Source organism: Odocoileus virginianus, chromosome 23 (assembly GCF_023699985.2).
Source record: "Odocoileus virginianus isolate 20LAN1187 ecotype Illinois chromosome 23, Ovbor_1.2, whole genome shotgun sequence".
NCBI lineage: Eukaryota > Metazoa > Chordata > Mammalia > Artiodactyla > Cervidae > Odocoileus > Odocoileus virginianus.
In genome coordinates, this window is record NC_069696.1 from 3,869,725 (window position 1) to 3,891,506 (window position 21,782).

General features: G+C 55.2%; 2 protein-coding genes and 1 long non-coding RNA gene across 3 annotated transcripts; 2 read left to right on the plus strand and 1 right to left on the minus strand.

Moving 5' to 3' along the window:
* Positions 1–1,143: 1,143 nt before the first annotated feature.
* NRIP2 (nuclear receptor interacting protein 2) lies at positions 1,144–9,241 on the plus strand. The gene is made up of 6 exons (XM_020894849.2): positions 1,144–1,632; positions 5,109–5,264; positions 6,333–6,415; positions 7,076–7,197; positions 7,422–7,474; positions 7,778–9,241. The coding sequence occupies exons 1-6, from the start codon at positions 1,150–1,152 to the stop codon at positions 7,868–7,870; spliced, it is 990 nt and encodes a 329-aa protein (XP_020750508.2). The 5' UTR covers positions 1,144–1,149; the 3' UTR covers positions 7,871–9,241.
* A 428-nt stretch (positions 9,242–9,669) lies between these two features.
* ITFG2 (integrin alpha FG-GAP repeat containing 2) lies at positions 9,670–17,977 on the minus strand. Its single transcript, XM_070453181.1, has 12 exons — positions 17,749–17,977; positions 14,516–14,611; positions 13,936–13,977; positions 13,671–13,842; positions 12,802–12,941; positions 12,275–12,423; positions 11,790–11,887; positions 11,567–11,620; positions 11,371–11,462; positions 11,049–11,166; positions 10,535–10,708; positions 9,670–10,411 (listed from the first exon to the last, which is right to left on the minus strand). The coding sequence occupies exons 1-12, from the start codon at positions 17,842–17,844 to the stop codon at positions 10,308–10,310; spliced, it is 1,335 nt and encodes a 444-aa protein (XP_070309282.1). The 5' UTR covers positions 17,845–17,977; the 3' UTR covers positions 9,670–10,307.
* A 95-nt stretch (positions 17,978–18,072) lies between these two features.
* On the plus strand, positions 18,073–20,795 carry LOC139030549 (uncharacterized). Its single transcript, XR_011482893.1, has 2 exons — positions 18,073–18,659; positions 19,236–20,795. It is a non-coding gene; the product is annotated as an uncharacterized lncRNA (long non-coding RNA).
* The last annotated feature ends 987 nt before the right edge of the window (positions 20,796–21,782 follow it).

Below are 21,782 nucleotides of genomic sequence, written 5' to 3' on the forward strand. Positions count from 1 at the left end.
AGAGAGGAAGGAGAAGCCCCAGATGCCAGACCAAATGTTATCTGGGGAGGAAGGGCACCCACGGAGCTTCATGTATGTTTGTGGCAGGTTTTTTTTTCTTTTTTTTAATGAGATGGGAGTAAAGGGTATTGTTTATTCCTTATAAATTTCTGCATGTTTGAATTATAACTGTTTAAAAAAGAGCTAGGGGACTTCCCTGGTGGTACAGTGGTTAAGAATCTGCCTTGCAATGCAGAAGGCTTCCCAGGTGGCACATCAGTAAAGAATCCACCTGCCAGTACAGAAGACTCGAGTTTGATCCCTGCGTCGGGAAGATCCCTTGGAGGAGGAAATGGCAACCCACTCTAGTATTCTTACCTGGAGAATCCCATGGACAGAGGAGCCTGGGGAGGGCGGGTTACAGTCCATTGGGTGGCAAAGAGCCAGACACCATGGAGCACCAATGCTCTCTCTCTCTTGCAATGTGTGTGTGGGGGGGTGCGGATTTGATCCCTGGTAGGGGAACTAAGATCCCACATGCCACAGAGCAACTAAGCCTGCTGGCTGCAACTACTGAAAGCCTCACTCCATAACTAGAGAGTCCATGCGCCACAATGAAAGATCCCACACGACATAGCCAAGTTCATGCATGCTGCAACTAAGACCCAACACAGCCAAAATTAAAAAAAAAAAAAAAAAGAGCCAAGACTCATTGAGACTCACACAAAGGGGAAGGGGAAGCTGGGGCCCTACTTGTAGGAAGATTCAGAGTTGCTCTTGCCAACCCTGGAACCCAGGACCCAGAGTAAAGGAGCAAAGGATGCTAAAAGGTTGAGACCCTGAAGGCAAGAGGCTCCCTGTTGAGACAAATGTGATGCTGGACCTCGCTGTTCCAAACTTGCACCCCAGGTGTTGGCCTGAACCCCACCCTGGGGCTGCAGAGAACCCCAGGTGGAGGGCACGGCCGGGAAACCCAGGAGACACATGCCCAGGGGTATTTGTCCTGCCAGAGTCCCCCGCACACTGGCACATGTTGCCTTTCCAACCACCTGGCATGGATACCCTGACAGTTTACAGCACAGATACACCCCCTCAGCCACACACGCGCGCACACACACACGCACACACACTCCTCCACCGCCCACTCCGGCCAGGACCCCAGAGCTGGAGATGCTGCAGAACCTGCCAGCTGCAGCCCTGCCAACTGCCACCCCCCCCCGCCCCCCGCCTCCTCCTGGGCTGGGTTTTTCCAGCCGGAGCCCCGCTCCCTCTACTGCAAGCTCTGGAAATTGGTGTCTGACGCGGCTGCTCCTGCACGTTATTTATTTATTTCCTCTCCTCTTCCCGCCGAGACGACCCTCCGGTCAGGAGAGCCGCAGCCGGGACGCGGCAGGGGCTGCGGAGGCAGGGAGCACAGAGGGCAGGACCACTCAGGAGCCCCCGGCCCACCCCAAGGGGGCCATGAGCATCAGGCCGGAGGCCCCGCGGGAGGAGGGCGACGCCGGGGACAGGGGCCGGGAGGCAGAGCTTCGGGGCCGAGCCCGGCTGAGCCAGCAGCGCCGGCTCAGACAGGCCACCCAGTTCCTGCACAAGGACTCGGCCGACCTGCTGCCCCTGGACGGCCTCAAGAGGCTCGGCACCTCCAAGGACTGGGTGAGGCCACCTTCTCCCCTCCCCTCCCCGGGGCGGCTGGGACCCCCTGCTTCTCTGGCTCTGCTGGGAGGGTGCAGACCCCAAGCCTCCAGACACCTGCTTGCCCCCAGGGTAGGGGGAGGCAGCCCTGACTTGTGGGTTCACCTTGACCATTCCCGGCTCCTCACCGGGTTGTTGCCATGGGTTGGTGGCTCTGGGGGACCCTATCTATTGCTCGGCTTCCCTAGAGAGCTCCAGGCTTCCCTCCGGGGAGGTGAAGAGTGCTGGTTAGAGCAGAGGCTTGCAAGGGGCAGTTTATTGCTGGGTCTGGAGGACCGGTGTGTTCAAGGCTGTGATTTGCTCCTCTCCTGAAACCACAGGACCTGGCACACGGGGACTGGACATTCATTGCCCGTCCCCCTCACCCCTGCTAGAACACCCACGGCTCTGGCCTGGGTACTCAGCTCCTCAGGACCCCCCCAGCTCCTCCTAGTTGATGTGTCCTTCCAGGCTCCTTTCCTTCCATCCCCCTGCAGCAGCTGTGCCCCCCCGCCAAGGATACCGGGTCAGGGAGTGCCCACCAAGGGGTGGGTGAGTTAGGGGACAACTTCATACATGCACCACCCGCCTCCAACAGAGGGAGGGGCTAAAAGTGTGGGCTTCTGCAGAGCCTAGAATCTTGGGTTCAGATCCTGGCTCCAGCACTTAGCAACTTGGGCAAGTTACTTTCTGTCTCTGAGCCTTGGTTTCTTCATTTGTTACATGAAGATAAAAATAATAGGTGTAGCTCATAGGGAATGTCAGGATTACATCAGCTAAACCTGTAAAGGGCTTAGCAGAGTGCCTGAGAAATAGGGAGCATCATCTAAAGGCTGTTATTCCTCCAGCTACTCTTCTGTTTTTAATGTTTCTTTTGGTTGCGCCGGGTCTTAGTTGTGGCATGCAAACTCTTAGGTGCAGTAGGTGGGATCTAGGTCCCCAACCAGGGACTGAATGCCCCCCTGCATTGGGAGCACAGAGTCTTAGGTGCTGGACTCCCAGGGAAGTCCCTTCTCCAGTTACTCTTACTCCTCCATTTAGCCGGAGAGAAAGTGAGGTTCACGGGGTCCAGAGAAGACGAGATGGCTCTGGCCTCTGGCTCAGACGAGAGGAGAGCTTCTGTAGAAAGGCTGGGGGCACCCTGTCGCCTCTCTCACCTCGTAGGCAGGGGGATGGAGAGGAGGGAGGCATGTGAGGCCATTTCTGGGGGACCTCGGGCCACTCCAGCTGTCCCCTCTCCCCAGAAACCTGGACCCAGACGCAGCCCCTCACTTCTTTTCCTGAACCAGCCCTCCCTCTCCACTTCCTCCCAGCCAATTGTTCTTCCTCCAGGAAGCCGGCCCAACGGCACCCCCACTCAAGGGAAAAGTGAGCAGACTGAGATTTCAGTTCAGAGAACGGCCTTGCTAGCAGCGGGCACAGCTGAGACCCCAAGGGAGCAGGGAAGAAGGTTCTCGGCTCTCATCAGCCCACCTTCATCGGTTCGGCCCTGGCACAGTAACACTGCTGTTCCAGCATAGCAGATCAGGCCTTCTGCCCTCAGGACCCTCAAATCAATCTGGAGCAGCTATCTTGTGTGGCTTGGGGAGTGAAGACACAGCAGTTAGGGGGACCCTGTCTCCCTCCCTGGGTGACTCTGGAGCACGATGCATGGGAGTCGGAACAGAGCCTGCGCCCCTTGTGGGAAAGGTAGGCGGGCCGCCCTCCCCAGCCACTCCCAGCGCTCACCGCCCCCTTTCCCAGAGCTGGGCCTTCTGCTGGCAGTCTGCCGGCAGGAGCAGCCTCAAGGGCCTCATTAAGACTAGGGTAGGAAAACAGTCCCAGGCTCCCATGGAAGGAGGGCAGGTGAGGAATCATGTGTGGAGCCTGAAGGGACACAGTCATTCTTCGGTGGGCATTTATTGAGTGCCTACTGTATGCCGAGCCCAGCCCTGTGATATAAAGAGGAGTGAGATACAGACCTGACCTCAAGGGCAGAAAACAGCAGTGAGAGGCATCACAGGGAGGGGGCAGGGGATGAGAGATGGAACATTGCCCCGCCTGGTGTGTGGACGGAAGAACGCAAAGAGGTCAGAGAGGGCTTCCTGGAGGAGGTGAACCCTGCCTGGATGACAGTATGCTCTCAGAACCCCAGACTGAAAATCAAAGCCTCCCTCCAGAGAGCAGTTTCTGAACAAGTGAGTTGAGCCAGGCTGGCCTAGAGAAGGGTGAGGACTTTCAGGAGGAGGGATGAGCATGGACAGAGGCCTGGACAGCCTGGCCCAGGCATGGCAGCGGAGGGAGATGAGGCAGTGGCCAGCTCACCAGGCTGTTACCTCCAGGCAAGCAAAGTGGGAAGAGGAAAGCTCTGATGGATTTCTTTTTTAATATTTTTAAAAAATATTTATTTATTTGATTGTGCCAGCTCTTCATTGTGGCACATGGACAATTAGCTGTCGCACGTGGACTCTAGTTCCTTGACCAAGTATCGAACCCTGGTCTCCTGCACTGGGAGCGCAGAGTCTTAGCCACTGGACCACCAGGGAGGTCCCTCTGATGGATTTCAAGCAAGGGAGAGACATGTTTGGTCTGACGGGTTGCTTTGCGCTTCTCAAACTTTCCTGTGCCTGTGGGTCATTTGCACGTCTTGTTAAAACAAGGTTCACATAGCTTATTTGCACACCTTGTTAAAACAAGGTTCTGATTCAGTAGGTCATGATTCTGTGCTTCTGATGGGTGACAGTAAAGCCGCTGACTTGAGGACGGCACTTGGAGTAGCACAGTCTCAGAGACTCCCTGGCTTTGAGCAGGTGGATTTGAGAGGCAGGTTCTTACGGACTAACAGAGGCATCCCAGGGATTTGGGAGAGCTGTGCTGAATGAATCAGTAAAAGAAGGCAAGGTGGGCTGTAAACACAGGAGGCGAAACTGGTGGAACCGAGAAGTGGCTGGACGGGGCGGAGTGGCTGTGGGTGAAGGACGGGAGGATGGCTCCCAGCTTCCTAGTGAAGAACATTGGGACTTCCCTTTCTTTTTTGTTCTTGTTTCTTTGACTTCTTTTCATCACACTGTCAACCCTGGGATCTGCATCTCATGGAAGAATGAGGTCAGAGGAAGGAAAAAAGAAAAGATGTCCCCAAATATGTGTTGTAGATAGGAGATAGAATTGCCACCTGCCTCCCAGCATCCCACCAGTGCCTGCAAGGTCATGTCTAACTCAGGATGGACCCCCCCTCCCCCCATCTCTCCATCACTGAGCTATCCATTGGGGCCCTGGAAACCAGTGTGATTTGATGCTGGGGCTTGCTCTACTATCATGATCTCACTGCTGGGACCCTTGGGGAAGCTTCTGCCCCTTCTTACTCTCTGAAGAATTGGGCCGGGGGTGGGGCTGGGCAGGAGAGCCTGGGACTTGTGAGCTCGGGGACCAAGCAGACCGGGCCCCGGGGTTCAGCATCTCCACATTTTGTGATGGAGCAGCAGCCACACAGCGTGATCCAGAGACGCCTGGTGGTGGAGGGGAGCCCGGGCCAGCCTCAGGGGGAGCCTCCCCGGGCGCAGGCCCCGATTCACAGCCAGGAGAGCAGGACGATGACCAGCAAGCCCGAGAAGCCAGCGCTTCTGGTCAATTGCAAGGTGAGACCCTCTTCTGGGCCCAGCTGCCCTCACCCACCCTCCCTTCTGCCCTGGAGGTGAGGAGGGGTGGGGAGCCAAGGCACTCCTCCCCCAGCCTAGGCCTAGAACTGGGGTCCTCCACCTTCTTTGCTCCCTGCCTCCCCGTCTGCTGAGGTCCACAGGACTCCTTTCCCGTGAGCCAAGCATCCTCTTTAAACCTGAGTGTGCTCTGCACACGAATGGCGCACACGAGTGGGTAACGCAGCCCTCCTGGGAAAGCTCACGCTCCAGGTCACAGCCTGGTCATCTCTGAGCCCTCCCTGACACAGGCCCGCTCCCTCCTGCCCGTCTCTGCTGGGACCTCCTCTGCCTACTCGCTGGTGTCATCCCATGCCCTTCCAGCCCCAGCTGTCACCTCCTCCAGGAACGCTCCCCTAACTTTCCCAATGGAAGGGCCTTTCATCTGGCTCAACATCTAAGGCTCTAGCCCCTCAACCCACAGAGCTTGACACTCTCTCCCCCAACGGGTGACCTTCTACCCCCCACTGCCGCGGGGGGAGCAGCCTCCCGTCCCCGCTCCCACCTGCCACGCATAGCAGACCTCAGCAAACACGTACAAGGAGGAAATGACTTGTTTTGCGGTATCAAGTGCAAACTCAAAAGAAAGCGACCTCATCCTTCTTCACCTGCAGTGGCGAGTCTGGTACCTGCGTCTCGTTTCCTAATTGGTGCCGCGCTCCCCACCTCCACCCCTCCTCACTCACACCCCAGATCCCTCTAACAGGAGGCGCTCGGCTCTCCTCTCAGCAAAAGGACTTCCACTCGGTTCCTCCACCTCTGATGGCATTCTCCCCAAACGTATGCGCTCACCACTCACAACTCTTGATCTGATCCACTTCTGTCTCAGCTGTATGACTCTCAGAATAATCACTCTTAAAGACTCAGTTTACTCCCTTCACTCATTTCTGAAAGGGACTTATCAGGGGCTGGGAAAGATGACAGAGTCAGTCCCAGCCCATTCCCCCTTGCGCCTGAGCCCCCCCCATCCCCCGCCCCCAGGGACTCACGGAGACCCTCCCCTTTTCTCAGTGCCGGGACCAGGAGCTTCAGGTGGCGGTGGACACGGGCACCCAGTACAATCAGATCTCTGCGGGATGCCTCAGCCGCCTCGGGTAAGGCGGTGTGTGTGTGTGTGTGTGTGTGTGTGTGTGTGTGTGTGTGTAAACCAGTGGGGGAGGGGCTTCTTTTCGGGGTGATGGAAATATTCTGAAATTAGGTAGTGATGGTTGCAGAACTCTGCTGTCTACTTTAATAGGGTGACCTTCGGCAGTTCCCTGGTGGTCTAGGGGTTAGGACCCTGGGCTTTCACTGCTGTGACCCAGGTTCAATCCCTAGTTGAGGAACTGACATCCCACAAGCTGCATGGCTTGGTCACACAAAAAAGTGACTTTCACTATATATATGAACTATATCTCAATAAAGCTATTATTTTATTGATTTTTTTAAAATGTGTATCAACCTCTACTAATTTTATTATTATTTTATTTCTGGCCACTGTATGCAGCATGTGGGATTTTAGTACCCTGATCGAACCTGAGCTCCCTGTCATGGAAGCTCGGAGTCTTAACCACAGGACTACCAGGGAAGTCCCAATAAAACTGTTTTCTTCTTTTTTTTTTTAAAGAGTTGGTGGAGGCTCTGGCTGATAAGACTGGATTTAGACCCTATGTGGGGCCAGGGATGGGCTGCAAACCCAAAATGTGGTGGGAGGGACATTAATGGTGTGGGGGTGGGGGGCCGTGGTGGCCATAACCCTTGCTTCCCAACTGCAGGTTAGGGAAGAGGGTCCTAAAAGCCCCAGGTGGGGACCTGCACCCAGGGCGCCCAGCCCTGGTGGAGCAGCTGGAGCTACAGCTGGGCCAGGAGACCGTGGAGTGCTCGGCTCAGGTGGTAGGTAAGTCCTCGCTCCGTCAGAGCCCAGCGTCCGTCTCAGCAATTCTATCTCTCCCTCCTGGGTGGGGCAAAGGCAGAGCCTCTCAGCTCCGGCCAACACAGATGAGGCACCCCAGCCCCCAAGATGCTCCCATTATCCCCCAGGTTCTCAGGCTTAGGCGGGGGTGGGCAGAGAAGGGCAAGAGCTGACAGGAGGACAGCAATGTCCTCAAATGGTTCCCGCAGATGTGGAGAGTCCTGAACTCTGCCTTGGCCTGCAGACCCTGCTCTCTCTCCAGGTAAGGCGATGCTCACACTGGTACCACACCCTGGCCTGAACCGGGGCCCGGGAAAAAGAGGTAGGGGGCATGGGTGCGAGTGCGTGGGCCAGGCTCCATCACATAAGAAGGGAGTTGGGGACGTGGAATTTTACCCTCAATTCCTTAGAGGTTCCTTATCTGCCTACAACTGAAGAACATGGAGAACTTGGTCCCTTCTCGACAGCAGTCTGGGTGCATGAAAATGGGGAGACGCAAGGAGTAGGGCGCAGTGGGAAGGAAGGGGGTCACCTGCCCAGGTGAGCTCACTGCCCCCACCCACAGTGCTGCATCGACCTGGAGCATCACGTGCTGCGGCTGAAAGCCCCGTTCTCAGAGTTGCCCTTCCTGCCTTTGTACCAAGAGCCCGGCCAGTGACGATGGTAGCCCCGGATGGTCCCCAGGGGAAGACTCCCTGACTCAGGAGGCGAAGCCCTGGGGGATGGGGCATGACTAGAGCTGGGTAGCTGGGGACTCTCCCGCCTGTCACCACCCTGACCCCGCCATCCCGTCTCCCTGGCTGGCGGCCACGCTCCTCTGCTTCTCAGAACCTGCCCTGCCCCCCAAGAAAAACGTTTCCTAGAAAGGGCCCAAGACCTCAGGGTTCTGGTTTCCCTGTCCTCCCTTATACCCTCCCAAGAACAGAGCCACATCAGGACTGCAGAAAAGGACATCAGCAAAGCAGGGCTCCAGGCTGGGCCCTGGCGCGGCCAGGGTGCCCCGAGTTCGGGGCTGCAAACTGCTGCCTATCCCTGCCTGCCCTGTCCACCCTGAACACCCCCGAGGCCTTGACTCCACATTGCTCACCTCACAACTAGCCTGCCCCCTTACCGGCCCTGGGCCCTGGCCCTGCTGGCCCACGTTTCTGACTTTGTGCTCGGCTGAGCAAGAGAGAAACCGTCATCATGACGGGGACGTTGTCGGGAGAGAAGCGCCCAGTCCACGAGGCTGTGGGCTCTTTCATCAGTTGCCTTTTCTGGGGCTACAAACAACTGAAGCCGGTTACTGTTTTGATTGCCCCGTGCACACCCTGGATATACCTCTATGACTTACTCCAAACACTTGCCCTCCACCTGCTTCCTCACCTGCTGGGCCCCTGAACTTCGGGTGGGGGGCATGTGGAGAACTGCCCCCCAAGCCAGACAGGAGGGTGGGATTGTCAGCACCGACTTTACCTGGCCAGTATTCCTTACTTCCAGAACTATCCACCTCATTCAACCTTCTTCCCGCCCCTCACCTCTGGCCTCCTGAGCTTGAGCTCATCTTCTCTGGCACCGGAAGCTCTTCCCAACCCTCACCCCACCCCAGCCCTGAGTCCAGTAAAGACCCAAGGAGGCTCTGCCACCTTCACTGTGAACAGAGGATCCCAAACCTTAAAGTCCAGGCGCCTGGTGTCCTTCTGGCAGGTCTGAGTCTCAAATTTGGGGGAAGAGTTAAACAGTGGTATAGGTAACCTGACCAGGGGACTATGCCCCTTGGGTTGGAAACAAAACCTGGAGCCCGCACTAAGTTAGACCAGAGCAGGCCCAGGAAAGGCCGTGCCCCCTGGGCATACCTTCCTCAGCTATGTCCCTGGCACAGGTGCAGGAGTGTGGTGGCCCCTGCTGTCACCCTCCATGATCCCTGCGCTCCTGGGTCTCACCCTGTTGCTCTCCCTTCCACCTGTTGCTTCTGCCATTGCAGACCCCAGGCCCAAGAATGCCCTCAGCTCAGCAGCGACTTTGTTGGAATAAACACCTGTTTCTCTAAGCTGGTGTCCTTCTCTGCTTCTAGGACACTACATGATTGCCCTGCCCTTACTCCCACACAGAAGGAAATATGAGCATGGACCTTCCCCCGGGGTGACCTTCTGCCTGGGGTCAGTGTAACTGAGTACAGGTTTTCTAGTTCCTCTGAACACAGCTCACACACGGTAGGGATATTCTATGTTGCCCTCAGCACACACGTGTGCATGGACATGCAACCTGCAATGTGAAAACCACTGACTCGGAGCACAGGAATCCACAGCAGAAGGGATATAAAGAGCACCAGGTACCATTCTGATTGTAGTTGGGATCAAAAACCCACATCAGACTTTAAAATCATGAGCATGAACATACTTACAACCATTCTGTACCCACAGTCACCATTGTTTCTCACTTCAGTACGGTATTTAGTAAATCACATGAGATACCCACTTTATTCTAACACTTTTATAACAACACTTTATTATAAAAGAGGCTTGTGTCAGGTGATCGTGTCCAACTGCAGGCTGATATAAGTGCTTGGAGCACAGTTAACATGGATAAGACTAAGCTGTGATATTCAGCAGGTGGGGTGTGGGAAATGCATTTTCCACTTAATGATATTTTCAACCTACAATGGGTTAATGAGGGCGTAACCCCACCATGGTGGAAGATCTGTGGTTCGCCATTCCTGTCACAGTCACTAAGGTCAGTCGCCTGGAGCTGCAGGAGACGGAACTTGCGGGGGGCTGGGCCCTCACTGCCTTCACTCTTCTGGCCCCAAAGCCTGGTCCCCTTACAAGTTGGGGCCCCACGAGTAGGGGGCCCTGTGTGTGTAGCCACTCCTCACAAACAACAGGAGTGGGGGGCTCTGGGGAGGGGCAGTGCCTGCTGAAGGAAATGGGTAGAGGGGCAGCTTGTCTCTTCCTTCACCAAGACAACCAGGAGGTCTACAGTCCCCAGCACCCAAGGGGGGTGCCATCCTTCCCCTGTAATGTGCACTCCCTGTCTTCCAGATGCCAGACAGCTAGTGGGGGGGGGCGGGGGGGGAGGTTCAGAAGGCTCCTTGCTCTGCCAGGAAGCCGGTCCAGCTAGGTGGGGTCCTGGGGGCCCGCAGGGGCACAGTATGGAGGCTGGTCTGGATGGTAGAGGGTTTGGTGAAGCAGGGCACGGGCGGCGGGCAGCTCATCGGGATCTGAGGGAGAGACGGAGGCTGGTGGGTCTGCTGGAACCTGTGCCACTGGGTGCCCGCAGCCATGGGCCCCAGGGCTCACCCACACCCAGCTCTCCCAGCAGCACCCCCAATCCCGGGGCTCACCCACGCCCAGCTCTCCCAACAGCTCCCGGAACTCCGGCTGGGCCTCTAGCACTTTGAGTAGGTTGGTGGACTCCATCCGCTCCAACTGCACCTCCCAGTATACGTAGATCTTCTGGTTGAACGTGACATACACGAGGCAGGGGCTGTTGCGGCTGTCTTTGCAGGCATACAGGCCTGGGGGGTCAGGGACGGGGAGACAAGGTTGGGAGGCTCAGGCCCCACGGTGTTTGTGTCAGCAGTTTCCAGCTGCCCACAGGCCCCGAGCAGAGCACTGAAGGCCCCTTTCTGTTTCTACTGTCGGGAACTCAGCAAAGCAAGTAAAACAGTAAGATATCTGGTCCTTTCCAGGCCCCAAGTGACGCCCAGGCAGGACAGCATCCCAGGGGGTGTTTGCCGAGTTCCTGTCTCAGCAGCAGCCCCAGGGAACACGGGCAGCTGCTCTCGGGTGACGACGCCTCTCCCCAGGTCACTGGAGTGAGGGGACAGGTGTGCTGGGCACGGGGAGAGGTCCCACCTGCACAGAAGGCGCGGATGTTCTCATCCACCTGGAAGCGGACAACGGTGCGGTTGTGGTCGATGATGTACGTCTGGCCATCCCAGGCGCAGGCAACCACCTCCTCGTGCCCGTTGCCCTGAGAAAGGCCAGACAGCGGATGTAGGAGGAGCAGGGAGCCTCTGAAAGAGGCCTCCTGCGGCGGTGCTGCTCACTTCGGGGGGAAGTCGGGCCTCTCCAGGGAGCCCTAGGAGGAGGGCAGACTTGGCTGTGGAGGGAGAGCGGCCCCACTGAAAGTGCCCGAGGAGGAGGAGGCTCTCCCCCTCCCCCAGGTCCCGCTCACCGTGACATCCAGTTTCTCGAGGGCGAAGAGCTGGTGGTCCACCTGCACCGACCACAGCAGCCTGTCCGCCTCCTCCATGAGCTTCAGGGTGCCTGCGGGGAGAGGCAGGCCAGGCTGGGGACCCCATCTCTGCACAGAAGCCCGGGAACATGATCACCCACCCTGCACGGCCCGCAGCTGACCCGGGGGAACTCACCATCCAGGGTGCAGAGGGCAAAAAGTCCAGAGGCACCGCTGTCGGGGCTGTGGCCTGGGTGGGGAGGGGTTTGGGGAGGGGGAAGGACCAGAAGAAGGAGACATGAGATCAGAGCTGGCACTGAGGGTTGGGGGGTGGGCTAGAGATGCAGGGGGGCCCTGCAACTCCCCTCCCCCCACTCACCCCTGCACCTGCCGCACCACCCCGCCCCCGCCACCCCCACCTCGCTTGATGTTGCCGATGAGGTGAGTGGAGACGTTCTTGTTGTGGATGCGGCCGGAGGTCTGATGCAACACAACGTCCCGGGCAGCCGGGGTCTCCCTGTGGGGAAGGGGGTGGGGGGGAGGTGGTGCTAAGTGGGAGCCCAAGAAAGCCTGGTTCTCCCAACCCCTTGGGCTCATCTCTGTACAAGCTTCCAGGGTGTGAAGCAGCTTGGAGACTTGACAGGCCAGCTGGCCTGGCCCAGGGGACATGTCGAGAGAGCGGGAGAGAGCGCGGAGCTGCCAGGCTGGAACCCCAGAACCTCCTCAGTTGCTACAACTCATGGCAGGGACTCCCTGGCCCCAAAACAATCTTTCTTAATGGGGCTCAGCTGCCGGTGCGGGGACCTGGCCAACGCAGCTCTGCCAATTGCAGATCCATCCATGGCCCTGGGCACCCACCTCAGTGCCAGGGACCCCACTGTCCACAGACCCACACACCCCTTACCGAGTGCCCTCCATGGGTCCCTCAGAGGTGGGAGGGGCCCCTGGGTCCTTGTTCCAGGTACACAGTAGAATCGCATAAGCACAGCCTGGCTGAGACACCATCAGTTCGGGAACACCCAGGGGCCCAGGTGTCACTGAGAGACTGTCCACCTGCACCAGAGGATGGGGGCTTACAGGGGGCTGGGAGAGAAGGGGGAGCCTGCAGAGGCCGGGGCAGGCGGGTAGGGGCCCTGGGACACGTCCTCACGTCCCCCTTCGAGGGCAGCAGCAGGGGAAGTGCAGCATCCCCAGGGACTACCCGCCACGACACACCACACCCACCTCACACCCTCGGCTCTCAGCACAGTGGCCCTTCCTGTCTGCCCATTACCCGCCGTCTCCCCTAAGACTCTCAATGGAAGTGACCTCCTCTGGGTCTCGGTCACAGGGCAATTTTCCCTTCTTCCCGCCCATGCCTCGGCCCCAAGTCCCCTGGAGGAGGGAGCTCCTCCCCAGCCCTGGGTTGCGGTCCCGGCCTCAGCTGCTCACCTGACCCTCCAGCATCCACTTCTTGAGCAACACCAGCTGCCCCGCCGGGTGCTCGGTGCTGTCGCCCAGGTCTTCCCAGCGGAAAGCCCGGACCACGCGGTCTGTGTAGCCCACCACCAGCTCGCAACGGCCATCGCCATCTGCACATCCGGAAAACATAGCGGGTTTGGAGCCAAGTCTGCCTTCGTCAGCCGAGTCCTGCCAGCATGCCCTCCCCACCCCTCCAGCACCAGCGTTTTTTATCAGGTTCAACCTCGGGCCCACCTGCTGAGCCGCCACCACCCCCTGGAGCCTGGGACCCGCTCCTCTGCCCTCCCTCGCGTCCAGAACCAGGTAACTGCCTCGTGGAGCCTGTCATCTCTTCCCCGGGTACACGTCTCCAGAGCCTTGATGCACCCGTATCCCTACCAGCACCCTCCAGACGGCCTCTGGCCCAAGTACCTGCCCCGCATCCTTGACCTTGACCTTGAGGGCTCACTCCCCTCAACCCTGACCTGCTGCTCAGATGACCCCTCCCAGCAGGGACTTCCCTGACAACTCCTCTCCTTCAACACCCTCCAGCCCCTTTCCTGATGTATTTCCTATATACCTTCGAGTGTACTATTTAATTTTCTTACCCCATTTCTATTGCTTATTTTTTGTCCCTACCTTGTAAACGTCCAAGAGGGCCATGATCTTTGTCTGTTTTATTCACTACTGCAACCCCAGTGCCCAGGATGATGCCTGGTTTATGACAGGAGCGCAGTAACTCGGCGTTAAACACATAACAACCGCCAAGACGAATACTGACGACCCCCCAGCTCCCTTGACCTCTGCTCTGCTGCCCCAACTCCTACTCCCCCGCTGCCTGCAAACACAGCCATGCTCACCGATGTCGCTGATCAGCATGACCTTGGTGTTAGCAGGGATGTGCTGCTTGAAGACTGGGCGCTGCTCCTCCCCACCAAGGGTCTCGTGGTGCCCGGAACCATCCAGGGACTTGGCAGGCGTCAGGTCACACAAGTGAAACCAGCCCTCGGCACTCACTGCCACCACCAGGTTCTGCATGAGATGAGGCAGAGGAGGGGGCTGGTGGTCAGAGCACGGGAATCGGGGGTGGGCCGAGGGAAGCCTGGGGGCCCCTGGGCTTCTTACCTTTCCTTTATTACATACGTCCCCAACCCCGACGCAAGTGAGCTGCAAGAGAAGAGAGAGGAACTTGGGGGACATGCCAAGGGACCCCAGTGCTCCCTGACTTCCTTGCAACTCCATCATTGGCTGAAAGCGCGTGCACATGGCCCGCGCCAAGAGGCTGTGCTAATCCTGTTGCTGTGCTCTGGGTCCCGTGTACCAGATAGCGGTACGTGGACCTAAAGCAGTGAAGACAACTTGGGCTTAAACAAAACAAAAACTACATGTATCAAGGGAGCCAGACTACCGTTTCCAGACATAATCAAATGACCGCCACCATTTTCTACTGTACTTCATACCATCAGGCAACCTATGCAGACCAGTGAATTACTAAGGGAGTCATTCCATCACACAGAATGAAAACCAGCCCAGCTGTGTGCCTGTGTGCCCATGTGGGACAGCTGGGAGAGCTCTGTCTGGGGACTTCCCCCCCGACTCAGATGAGCCCGAACCAAGTGCTGGCTGAGCACACGCTGGGGAGATCGGTGGGGGCCCCCACCTTCGACAGTGCCTCGACAGGAGGGACCCGGGGTTGAATACTGACCATTCCCTGGCAGGAGCAGGTGAGCCATGGCCGGCTGTCATCATTCTTATACACTGACAGCTTTCCGCTGGTGTCCCCCACCACCAGTTCATTTAACTTCAAATGGAGAGAGAAGAGAGGGTTAGGCTGGAGTCCTGCTGAGCCACGCAAGGCCTTCTAGACTTGGCCCACCCTGCAGAAACCACAAGACCTCAAACTGTATCTTCATCGACTTTATCACAGATATTTTGAGACCAATACAGCCATGGTTTCCCAGTTTATTTCCACACGGGTGTGTGGGCTTTGAGGGCAGGGCAGCTCAGAGGAAGGGCAGTACAGAATCTGTGATCCATCTCAGAAGAGCCTGACATATGAACAGCTCAATGCCCTACCTGCCTGCCTTTGGCTCTTCTAATTCACCCTGATGCCTGGGACACGTTTTGAAAACAACCCCACGTATGCAACTTTGGGGGGATTTAGGGCTTCCCTGGTGGTTCAGATGGTAAAGAATCTGCCTGCCCTGCAGGAGATCTGGGTTCAGGAAGATCCCCTGAAGAAGAGAATGGCAACCCACTCCAGTATTCTTGCCTGGAGAATCCCATGGACAGAGGAGCCTGGTGGGCTACAGTCCATGAGGTCGCAAAGAGAGACATGACTGAGCAACTAACATACTTGAGGAATTTACCTTCAGAGTTCATATTTAATCAGAGGCCAAATAAAAACAGTGGTGGCTCTGGGGCATTCCCTCCTCTACCAACAAGACCTTTTGATATTGGTGCCTCAGAGAGAACACAAAGTGGGTGGACGTGCCTGAGGGGCAGCATCTGAGTTCTGGGCCTCGAGTGCCCTCAAGTGGTGGCTAAGCTCCCAGGAGAGTCCGGAGCCTCTTCACCATTTACATCTGGGCTCTCTTTCCCAGAGGTTCCCCAAAGGCTGGCTGCCCTTTCAAGGGGATAACCACGAAAACCAACTGGCTCCATAAACCTATTTCCAGAGATCATTTCAAGATTTCCCCTTAGGGGAACATCTAACACCCCTTCCTGTCCTCATAGGAACACTATTTTCTCAAGAGATTTTTTTTTTTTTTTTTCCGCCAAGCGGTGAAGCATGAGCAATCTTTTAGTTTCTGGACTGGAGATCAAACCTGTGCCCCTTGCAGTGGAAACGCCGAGTTTTAACCACTGGACTGCCAGGTAACTCCGTTAATAGACAAATTAGAATTTTTTTTTTTTTTTTAAGAAACAAAGAAAAATAAGAATGAAAGAGAATGCCCAGTCAGCCCTTTAGTTTTTTTTTCAGGGAAAAATCTTTGGTGGGGATCCAAAGACAGATGCCCCAGCATGAGCGCGCCTCTGCAGTCCATCCTGGCCCTGGCCTCCGGAGGTCACTCGGTGACACCACAGGACCAAGCTGCAGGGCACAGCTCCGCTCAGAAATGTGGACAGAAAGGAAGCGGGTTCTCTCTCAGTGGGTGTGTATTCCATCCCTGGCTTCTCCCTCTTAGCAGGAAATAAATCACTTGCAAAAAACTTTAGGTGAATGGTCTGTTAGGATGAAATAAAAGTCTTTTTTCTGGCCCGGAATCTCCAAAGACTGGCCTGGAGCACCAGTTACAAAATGTCTATCCACACTCATGCAGGCTGAGTGGACCACATCCCATCACTAGCCAACTACCTCACCTACTTGCCCTTTTTAAAATTACATTTATTGATAACAGGTAAAGCCCCTCAAATTGCTTTGAGATACATAACATCTGCCTTTTCTGACAACCCTCATTTAGTCAACAAACATTTACTGAGTGTTAATTACACACCAGGCACTACTCTAGGTGTTGGAAGGGAATACAGCAGCAGAGAAAAAGATTAAAAATTCCTGTCGTCATGGAGCTTACAACTTTTGTTTTTTAAGGATAGTATAATATACGGTAATATTGCAGAATTGAGTGTGCAATGCAGTTATTAAAGTACAATTTAATTTAAAAAAAAATGACACTGAAGCTATGAGAAAAGCCATATAATTTTCCCTTTTAAACAAAGAAGATGATCGGATAAAATGGAATATGACATCTCTAGAGTCACTTTGGTAATTTACTGCTCTAAAATGCCTCCCTTGATTTTCTCATAAAATTATACTGCTTAGTATATGAAGAAACATGAAAGCCCAGAAAACATAATACAAATTTACGAGAATAACTTTTTCCTCCCTAGAGAAGGAAGAGCAAAGAGGCCTCAAAATACCTTTCCCATCACAGGGCAAAGGAGGCTAGGGGCGGGGCGGGGCGGGGTGGGGGTGAGTGGTGGGATGTTTTAGCCCTAGTGTATTCCCAGGGAAAAGACAGCATAGAACAAGGAAGTGAGGATGAGACGCAGGTAGCCACAGAAAGGCAACAATGTGCTTTGCATTTAGACTATGAGAGATTATGGGGGAAAAGGGTACCGCACCCTCAACAGCCACGGCCCCCTTCGATGACCCCACCCTAGAACCCTTGGCACATTTTAATCAATGGGCTTATGACATTTCCCTATTATTGTGACTATCGCACTCTCCACCCCGCCTATCCCCCGCCCCACGAGGGGCGGACTGGGAGTGTTCTGTCCACTTTTGAATCCCCCAGAATTTCGCAGAGTCCTCGGACCACAATCCAACACTAACGACAACGCTGAGGCGTCCCGGAGCCTTTACCGAGCACCAGACGCGGTTCGGGCCTGCTCTACTGGTATTAACACACTTTAACGACGGGAGAAGGAAGGGGAGGAAAGGGAGATGGACACTGAGCTTGTAACTCAAGCCAAGGACGGCCGGCCAGGGGCCTAAAGCCGTCCGGTGGGCCGAGCCAAGACGGGTCGGGCGGCAGGTGCTCCTGCGGAGCCGCACGCGTGCTCCGTGTTTATTTCCGAGGCTCTGAAAGGGAAGACGGCCCCGAAAGGGCGGGGAAGCCGGCCACGCAGTTTACTGGGTCCTCCTGGACACAAGTCATTGAACCACGCAGCGGGCCCGTTAGGGAAGCCCCTAGAAGGACACCGGACCAGGGTTCCGGACCAACGCACCCAGGACGCCGCGCACCAGAGTTGCCCACACGGCCCCTCCCAGTCAATTTCCCCTAGCGCCCGTGCGCACGCGCGCGGGCCGCACCGCCCGGCCTGCAGGGCACGCCATCCACTCCCACGCAGCACGCAGGCGCCGGCAGCCTCCCCCGCCCCTGGCCCCGCGCCCGCGTGCGCAGAGGACTGCGTCTCCAGTGCGCATGCACAGACCGTGTCGTTGTCAACGTCTCCGAGGCAGATGGCGTGTGGGAAGAGGCTCCCGCTGAACTCTAGGGCTACGCGCTGTACGTAGCTAACCGACCTCATCGCACTTCCGAGGGCTCAAGGACCGTGGAGCCCCGCTAAGTGTTCCCCGAGCCCCTCTCAACAGGCGCCCGAGCGGAGAGGCCACCCAAAGCAGAAAGCTTCGCCAACGTCTGAACCTCCAATCGCGGCCTACCTCGCTAAACCTCGGCGAGGGGGCGGGCCTTCCGGGCGCGCCGGGCGTGTGGGCGGGGCTCCCGAGCCTGAGTTGAGTGACAGGGCCTCGGGCCACTCCTCCTCTCCGCAGGTTGCGGCGTTTACCGGTCAGCCTAAGCTGGCTGGGCTGAGCCGTTTCCTTGACAACAGAGCTCTCGAGGGCTTGACCTAATAACCTTGACCTCGTCCTTTGTTGTCCTGACAGTGAAGATTCCAGCCCCCAGACCATCTCTGAGAATCATAACTGTAATAACCAACGACTCTGTGGTTTCCAGTGTTTTTAAAAGAAAACTAACATCCCTTTAGTAGTCTTGAAATGAGGTTAGTGAACAGGACCAGCTTTTTAAAAAATGAAATAGAAAAAGCCAAGTAATCTCGAGTAGTAAGGTAAGTTTTTTTTTTTGAAACCTTTGTTTCAGTTGTATATATTTATACATGTATATAGGGCTTCCCAGGTGGCGCAGTGGTAAAGATTCCGCCTGCCAATGCGTGAGTTGCAGGAGATGCCTGTTGGATCCATGTGTTTGTGAAGATCCCCTGGAGAAGGAAATGGCAACCCTCTGTGGTCTCCTTGCCTGGGAAATTCGGTGGACAGAGGAGCCTGGCGGGCTACACTCCATGGGGTGGAAAAGAGTCGGATGCAACTGAACACACAGATACATGTAAATACAGACTTATGTAAAGAAATTTTTTTTCCATGGTGGGTGTGCTCTGTTGGTAAAAGTTTGAAAATCACTTGTAAAGCACATATAGTCAATTGTAAGGCACATTGCACATATATTATCTCATGTAGGTAGTGCACGTGAGCTTGTCTGCTTATTCCAGATTATTTATTGAAAAAAACAGGTTCAGCAAGATAAAATAGCAAGGCAAAAAGTGATGGAGTTGGGTCAAACCAGAATTGTTTGAGCCAAAACCCACATCCTGTCATTGACTGCCAGAGTTCCCAGAAAAGTCCTCAGGCTAGAAAATCAGGGTCGCTGGGATTCTTGGTCTGGTCTAGCCCTTCAGCACAAAGCTCTTGCCCTCCTCAGGGGTCTCTGTCTATAGTGTAAATGGGACGTCCCCATCAAGTCTAGACTTGGAGTGAAACCTTCCATGTTGAATCCAGTGCAGCCTTTCTTTGGGCCTCATCAGTCAGAGCATCGAAAGTATTATTTGTGAGATTCTGCAGGTGCTCAGTGGGTTTTCAGGTTTAGGCCTGCAGGCCCAGACTAATTTACACATGGGTTTTTCAGGAGTCAACATTGTAAAAATAAGGACATCTACCTTACCCTGGTGGCTCAGTGGTATAGAATCCACCTGCCAATGCAGCTGATGCAGGTTCGATCCCTGGGTTGGGAAGATCCCCTGGAGGAAGAAATGGCAACCGACTCCAGTGTTCTTGCCTGGGAAGTTCCATGGACAGAGGAGCATGGCAGGCTACAGTCCATAGGAGTGACAGAGTCGGACACGACTTAGGGACTTACCTGGAGATGTGGAATCATCTGACCCAGTGGAAGAAAGCCCCGGGAGCTGGGGCGGGGGTGGCACCTTTTGTCCTGGAGGTACTGTGGCTCTCATGGCTTGTGGGATGAGGACAGGGAGCAACTGGTCAGAACAGCAGAGGAGGCAGTCTGGACAGACGCTGGGCACAGCACCCGCAGCTCTCTGTTTCGTGCAAGGTCCACGCAGAAGGCCTTGGGTCACATGTGTGTCAGTCAATTCAGTCGCTCAGTCATGTCCAACTCCCTGCGATCCCATGGACTGCAGCACGCCAGGCCTCCCTGTCCATCAGAAGCTCCTGGAGTTTTGCTCAAACTCATGTCTGTTGAGTCGGTGATGCCATCCAACCATCTCATCCTCTGTCATCCCGTTCTCCCACCCCCAAACTTTCCCAGCAGCAGGGTCTTTTCCAATGGGTCAGTTCTTCGCATCAGGTGGCCAGAGTACCAGAGTTTCAGCTTCAGTGTTAGTCCTTCCAGTGAATATTCAGGACTGATTTCCCCTAGGATGGACTAGTTGGATCGCCTTGAAGTCCAAGGGACTCTCGAGTCTTCTCCAACACCACAGTTCAAAAGCATCAGTCTGGCACTCAGCTTTCTTTATAGTCCAACCCCCACATCCGTATATGACTATTGGAAAAACCATAGCTCTGACCAGACAGACCTTTGTTGGCAAAGTAATGTCTCTGCTTTTTTTTTTAATTATTTTATTTTATTTTTCTGCTTTTTAACATGCTGTCTAGGTTGGTTATAACTTTTCTTCCAAGGAGCGTCACATGTACCTGGTGCTGTATGCCCACGTCCTTTATGGCAGGCACGTGTGCTGCCTCACCTGGCTCTACCACATCTCTGTTCTCGCATCCTGGCCCCAGTCCTAAGCTTCCACCAGGTTTAAGGGGTGGAAAAACAATCAGTTTTTAAATGTTTATATCTGAATGTAAACTTAGTTTTGAATTGTGTTTTTCACTGTATGTTTGACTCCATTGTTTTCTCTTTTTCCCAGCTCTTTTGAGTGAAATAGTAAAATAATAAATAATCTGGGACAAAATAGTTGAGCATCGCCTCGCCTCAGTCACCCAGTGCCCTGACCTGACTCAGCTCTCTGAAATGGTACCCTGACCCAGCACCCACAAGGCCTTGGTTTATCTTCCTCGTCACTTGGGCTTATTGTTCTTGACCTTTCTCTGCCGGGGTGCCTGTTTTTGTTAGCTCTGTTTGTCATGTCATGAAGGTCATGTTACTGTGATTGCAACTTGGATTCATTGCCTCTTGGCTTTTGTCAAGAGAGCCAAATAAAGTTAGAAAGAAAGGAAAGATAGGTCTCCGGGAAATAAGGCATGAATCAGTGCCCCCTTCCTACATCCCTGCCACGCCTCTCCCTTCTGCATCGGTTACTTTTAATTGCACCAAGCATTACAGTCAGTGAGTGGAACACGGGCCCCAGCATTGCAGAGCCTTGTGGACAGAGCCCTGGCTCCACAAGGAGACTCCTGTTCTTGACCCTTTCTGGTGAGATGATTGGTGGGTCTCCACTGGCACCATCTAGAGCTTGGCTCCTTTAGGCCAAGCACTCTCAGCATGGGTTTTGGCTTCCTCCCCAGTGCTGCCTAACCAGGCCTTCTTCCTGATCAGATGACTTGTATGTGGTGTTTGTGTGGGTGGCATATTCTCTACAATAGCCAAACAATAGCCTCAGTAGAAACCTGCTAACAGCAGGGCAAGGGGAGGTGTGTTAAGCGGGAAGCACTTCCAGGGAGATTGTTTGTCCACTTCTTTCTCCCCGAGTAGACATGGGTTGTCCTGTTCAGGGTGTGGACCTAGGATGCTCAGTAAGAGAGAGGACCTTTCAAGAAATCTCTTCCTGTATGTGAGACCCAGAGCTGCGCACCATCCCGAGGGCACGGCCAAGCTTCCAGTGGGCTGTGTGAGACTCCACCAGTCTGACTCGTGATGCGCCTTAGCACACAGAGGGTTCTAGCGGCCTTGATGCACAGAAACCTGTCCCTCGGACTTGACTTGACTTAGAGATTAGGCAGAACAACAGTGCAGGCAGTCCTGCTCTGAGAGGTGGTTGCTCAGTTCCCGCCCCCCCCCCCCCCCCCCCACAGGTCTGGCCCTATTAGGACCCCCAGCTCAGGAAGGCTTTGCTCTCAGAACCTGTCTGGGCTGCTCTCTGTTCAAGACTCTATTGCCTGTTAACTGAAGGATGAAGAGTAGTTCTTGTCACTGAAGGCCAAATGCAAGGAAATGGGCTTAAAGCAAAGGATGGTGAACACATTTTAGAGCTGGATGAGGTGGTCT

Bases quoted from the DNA above. Each gene is read 5' to 3' on its own strand.
- NRIP2 (XM_020894849.2), top strand. From the start codon at position 1,150: ATGCTGCAGAACCTGCCAGCTGCAGCCCTGCCAACTGCCACCCCCCCC. The intron at 5,265-6,332 runs GTGAGACCCTCT...CCCTTTTCTCAG, and splicing joins CGCTTCTGGTCAATTGCAAG to TGCCGGGACCAGGAGCTTCA. The intron at 6,416-7,075 runs GTAAGGCGGTGT...TCCCAACTGCAG, and splicing joins GGATGCCTCAGCCGCCTCGG to GTTAGGGAAGAGGGTCCTAA.
- ITFG2 (XM_070453181.1), bottom strand. From the start codon at position 17,844: ATGAGGTCGGTTAGCTACGTACAGCGCGTAGCCCTAGAGTTCAGCGGG. The intron at 12,942-13,670 runs GTGAGCATGGCT...CCGGATGTGCAG, and splicing joins CATGCTGATCAGCGACATCG to ATGGCGATGGCCGTTGCGAG. The intron at 11,167-11,370 runs GTGAGCGGGACC...GGCCTTTCTCAG, and splicing joins TCGAGAAACTGGATGTCACG to GGCAACGGGCACGAGGAGGT.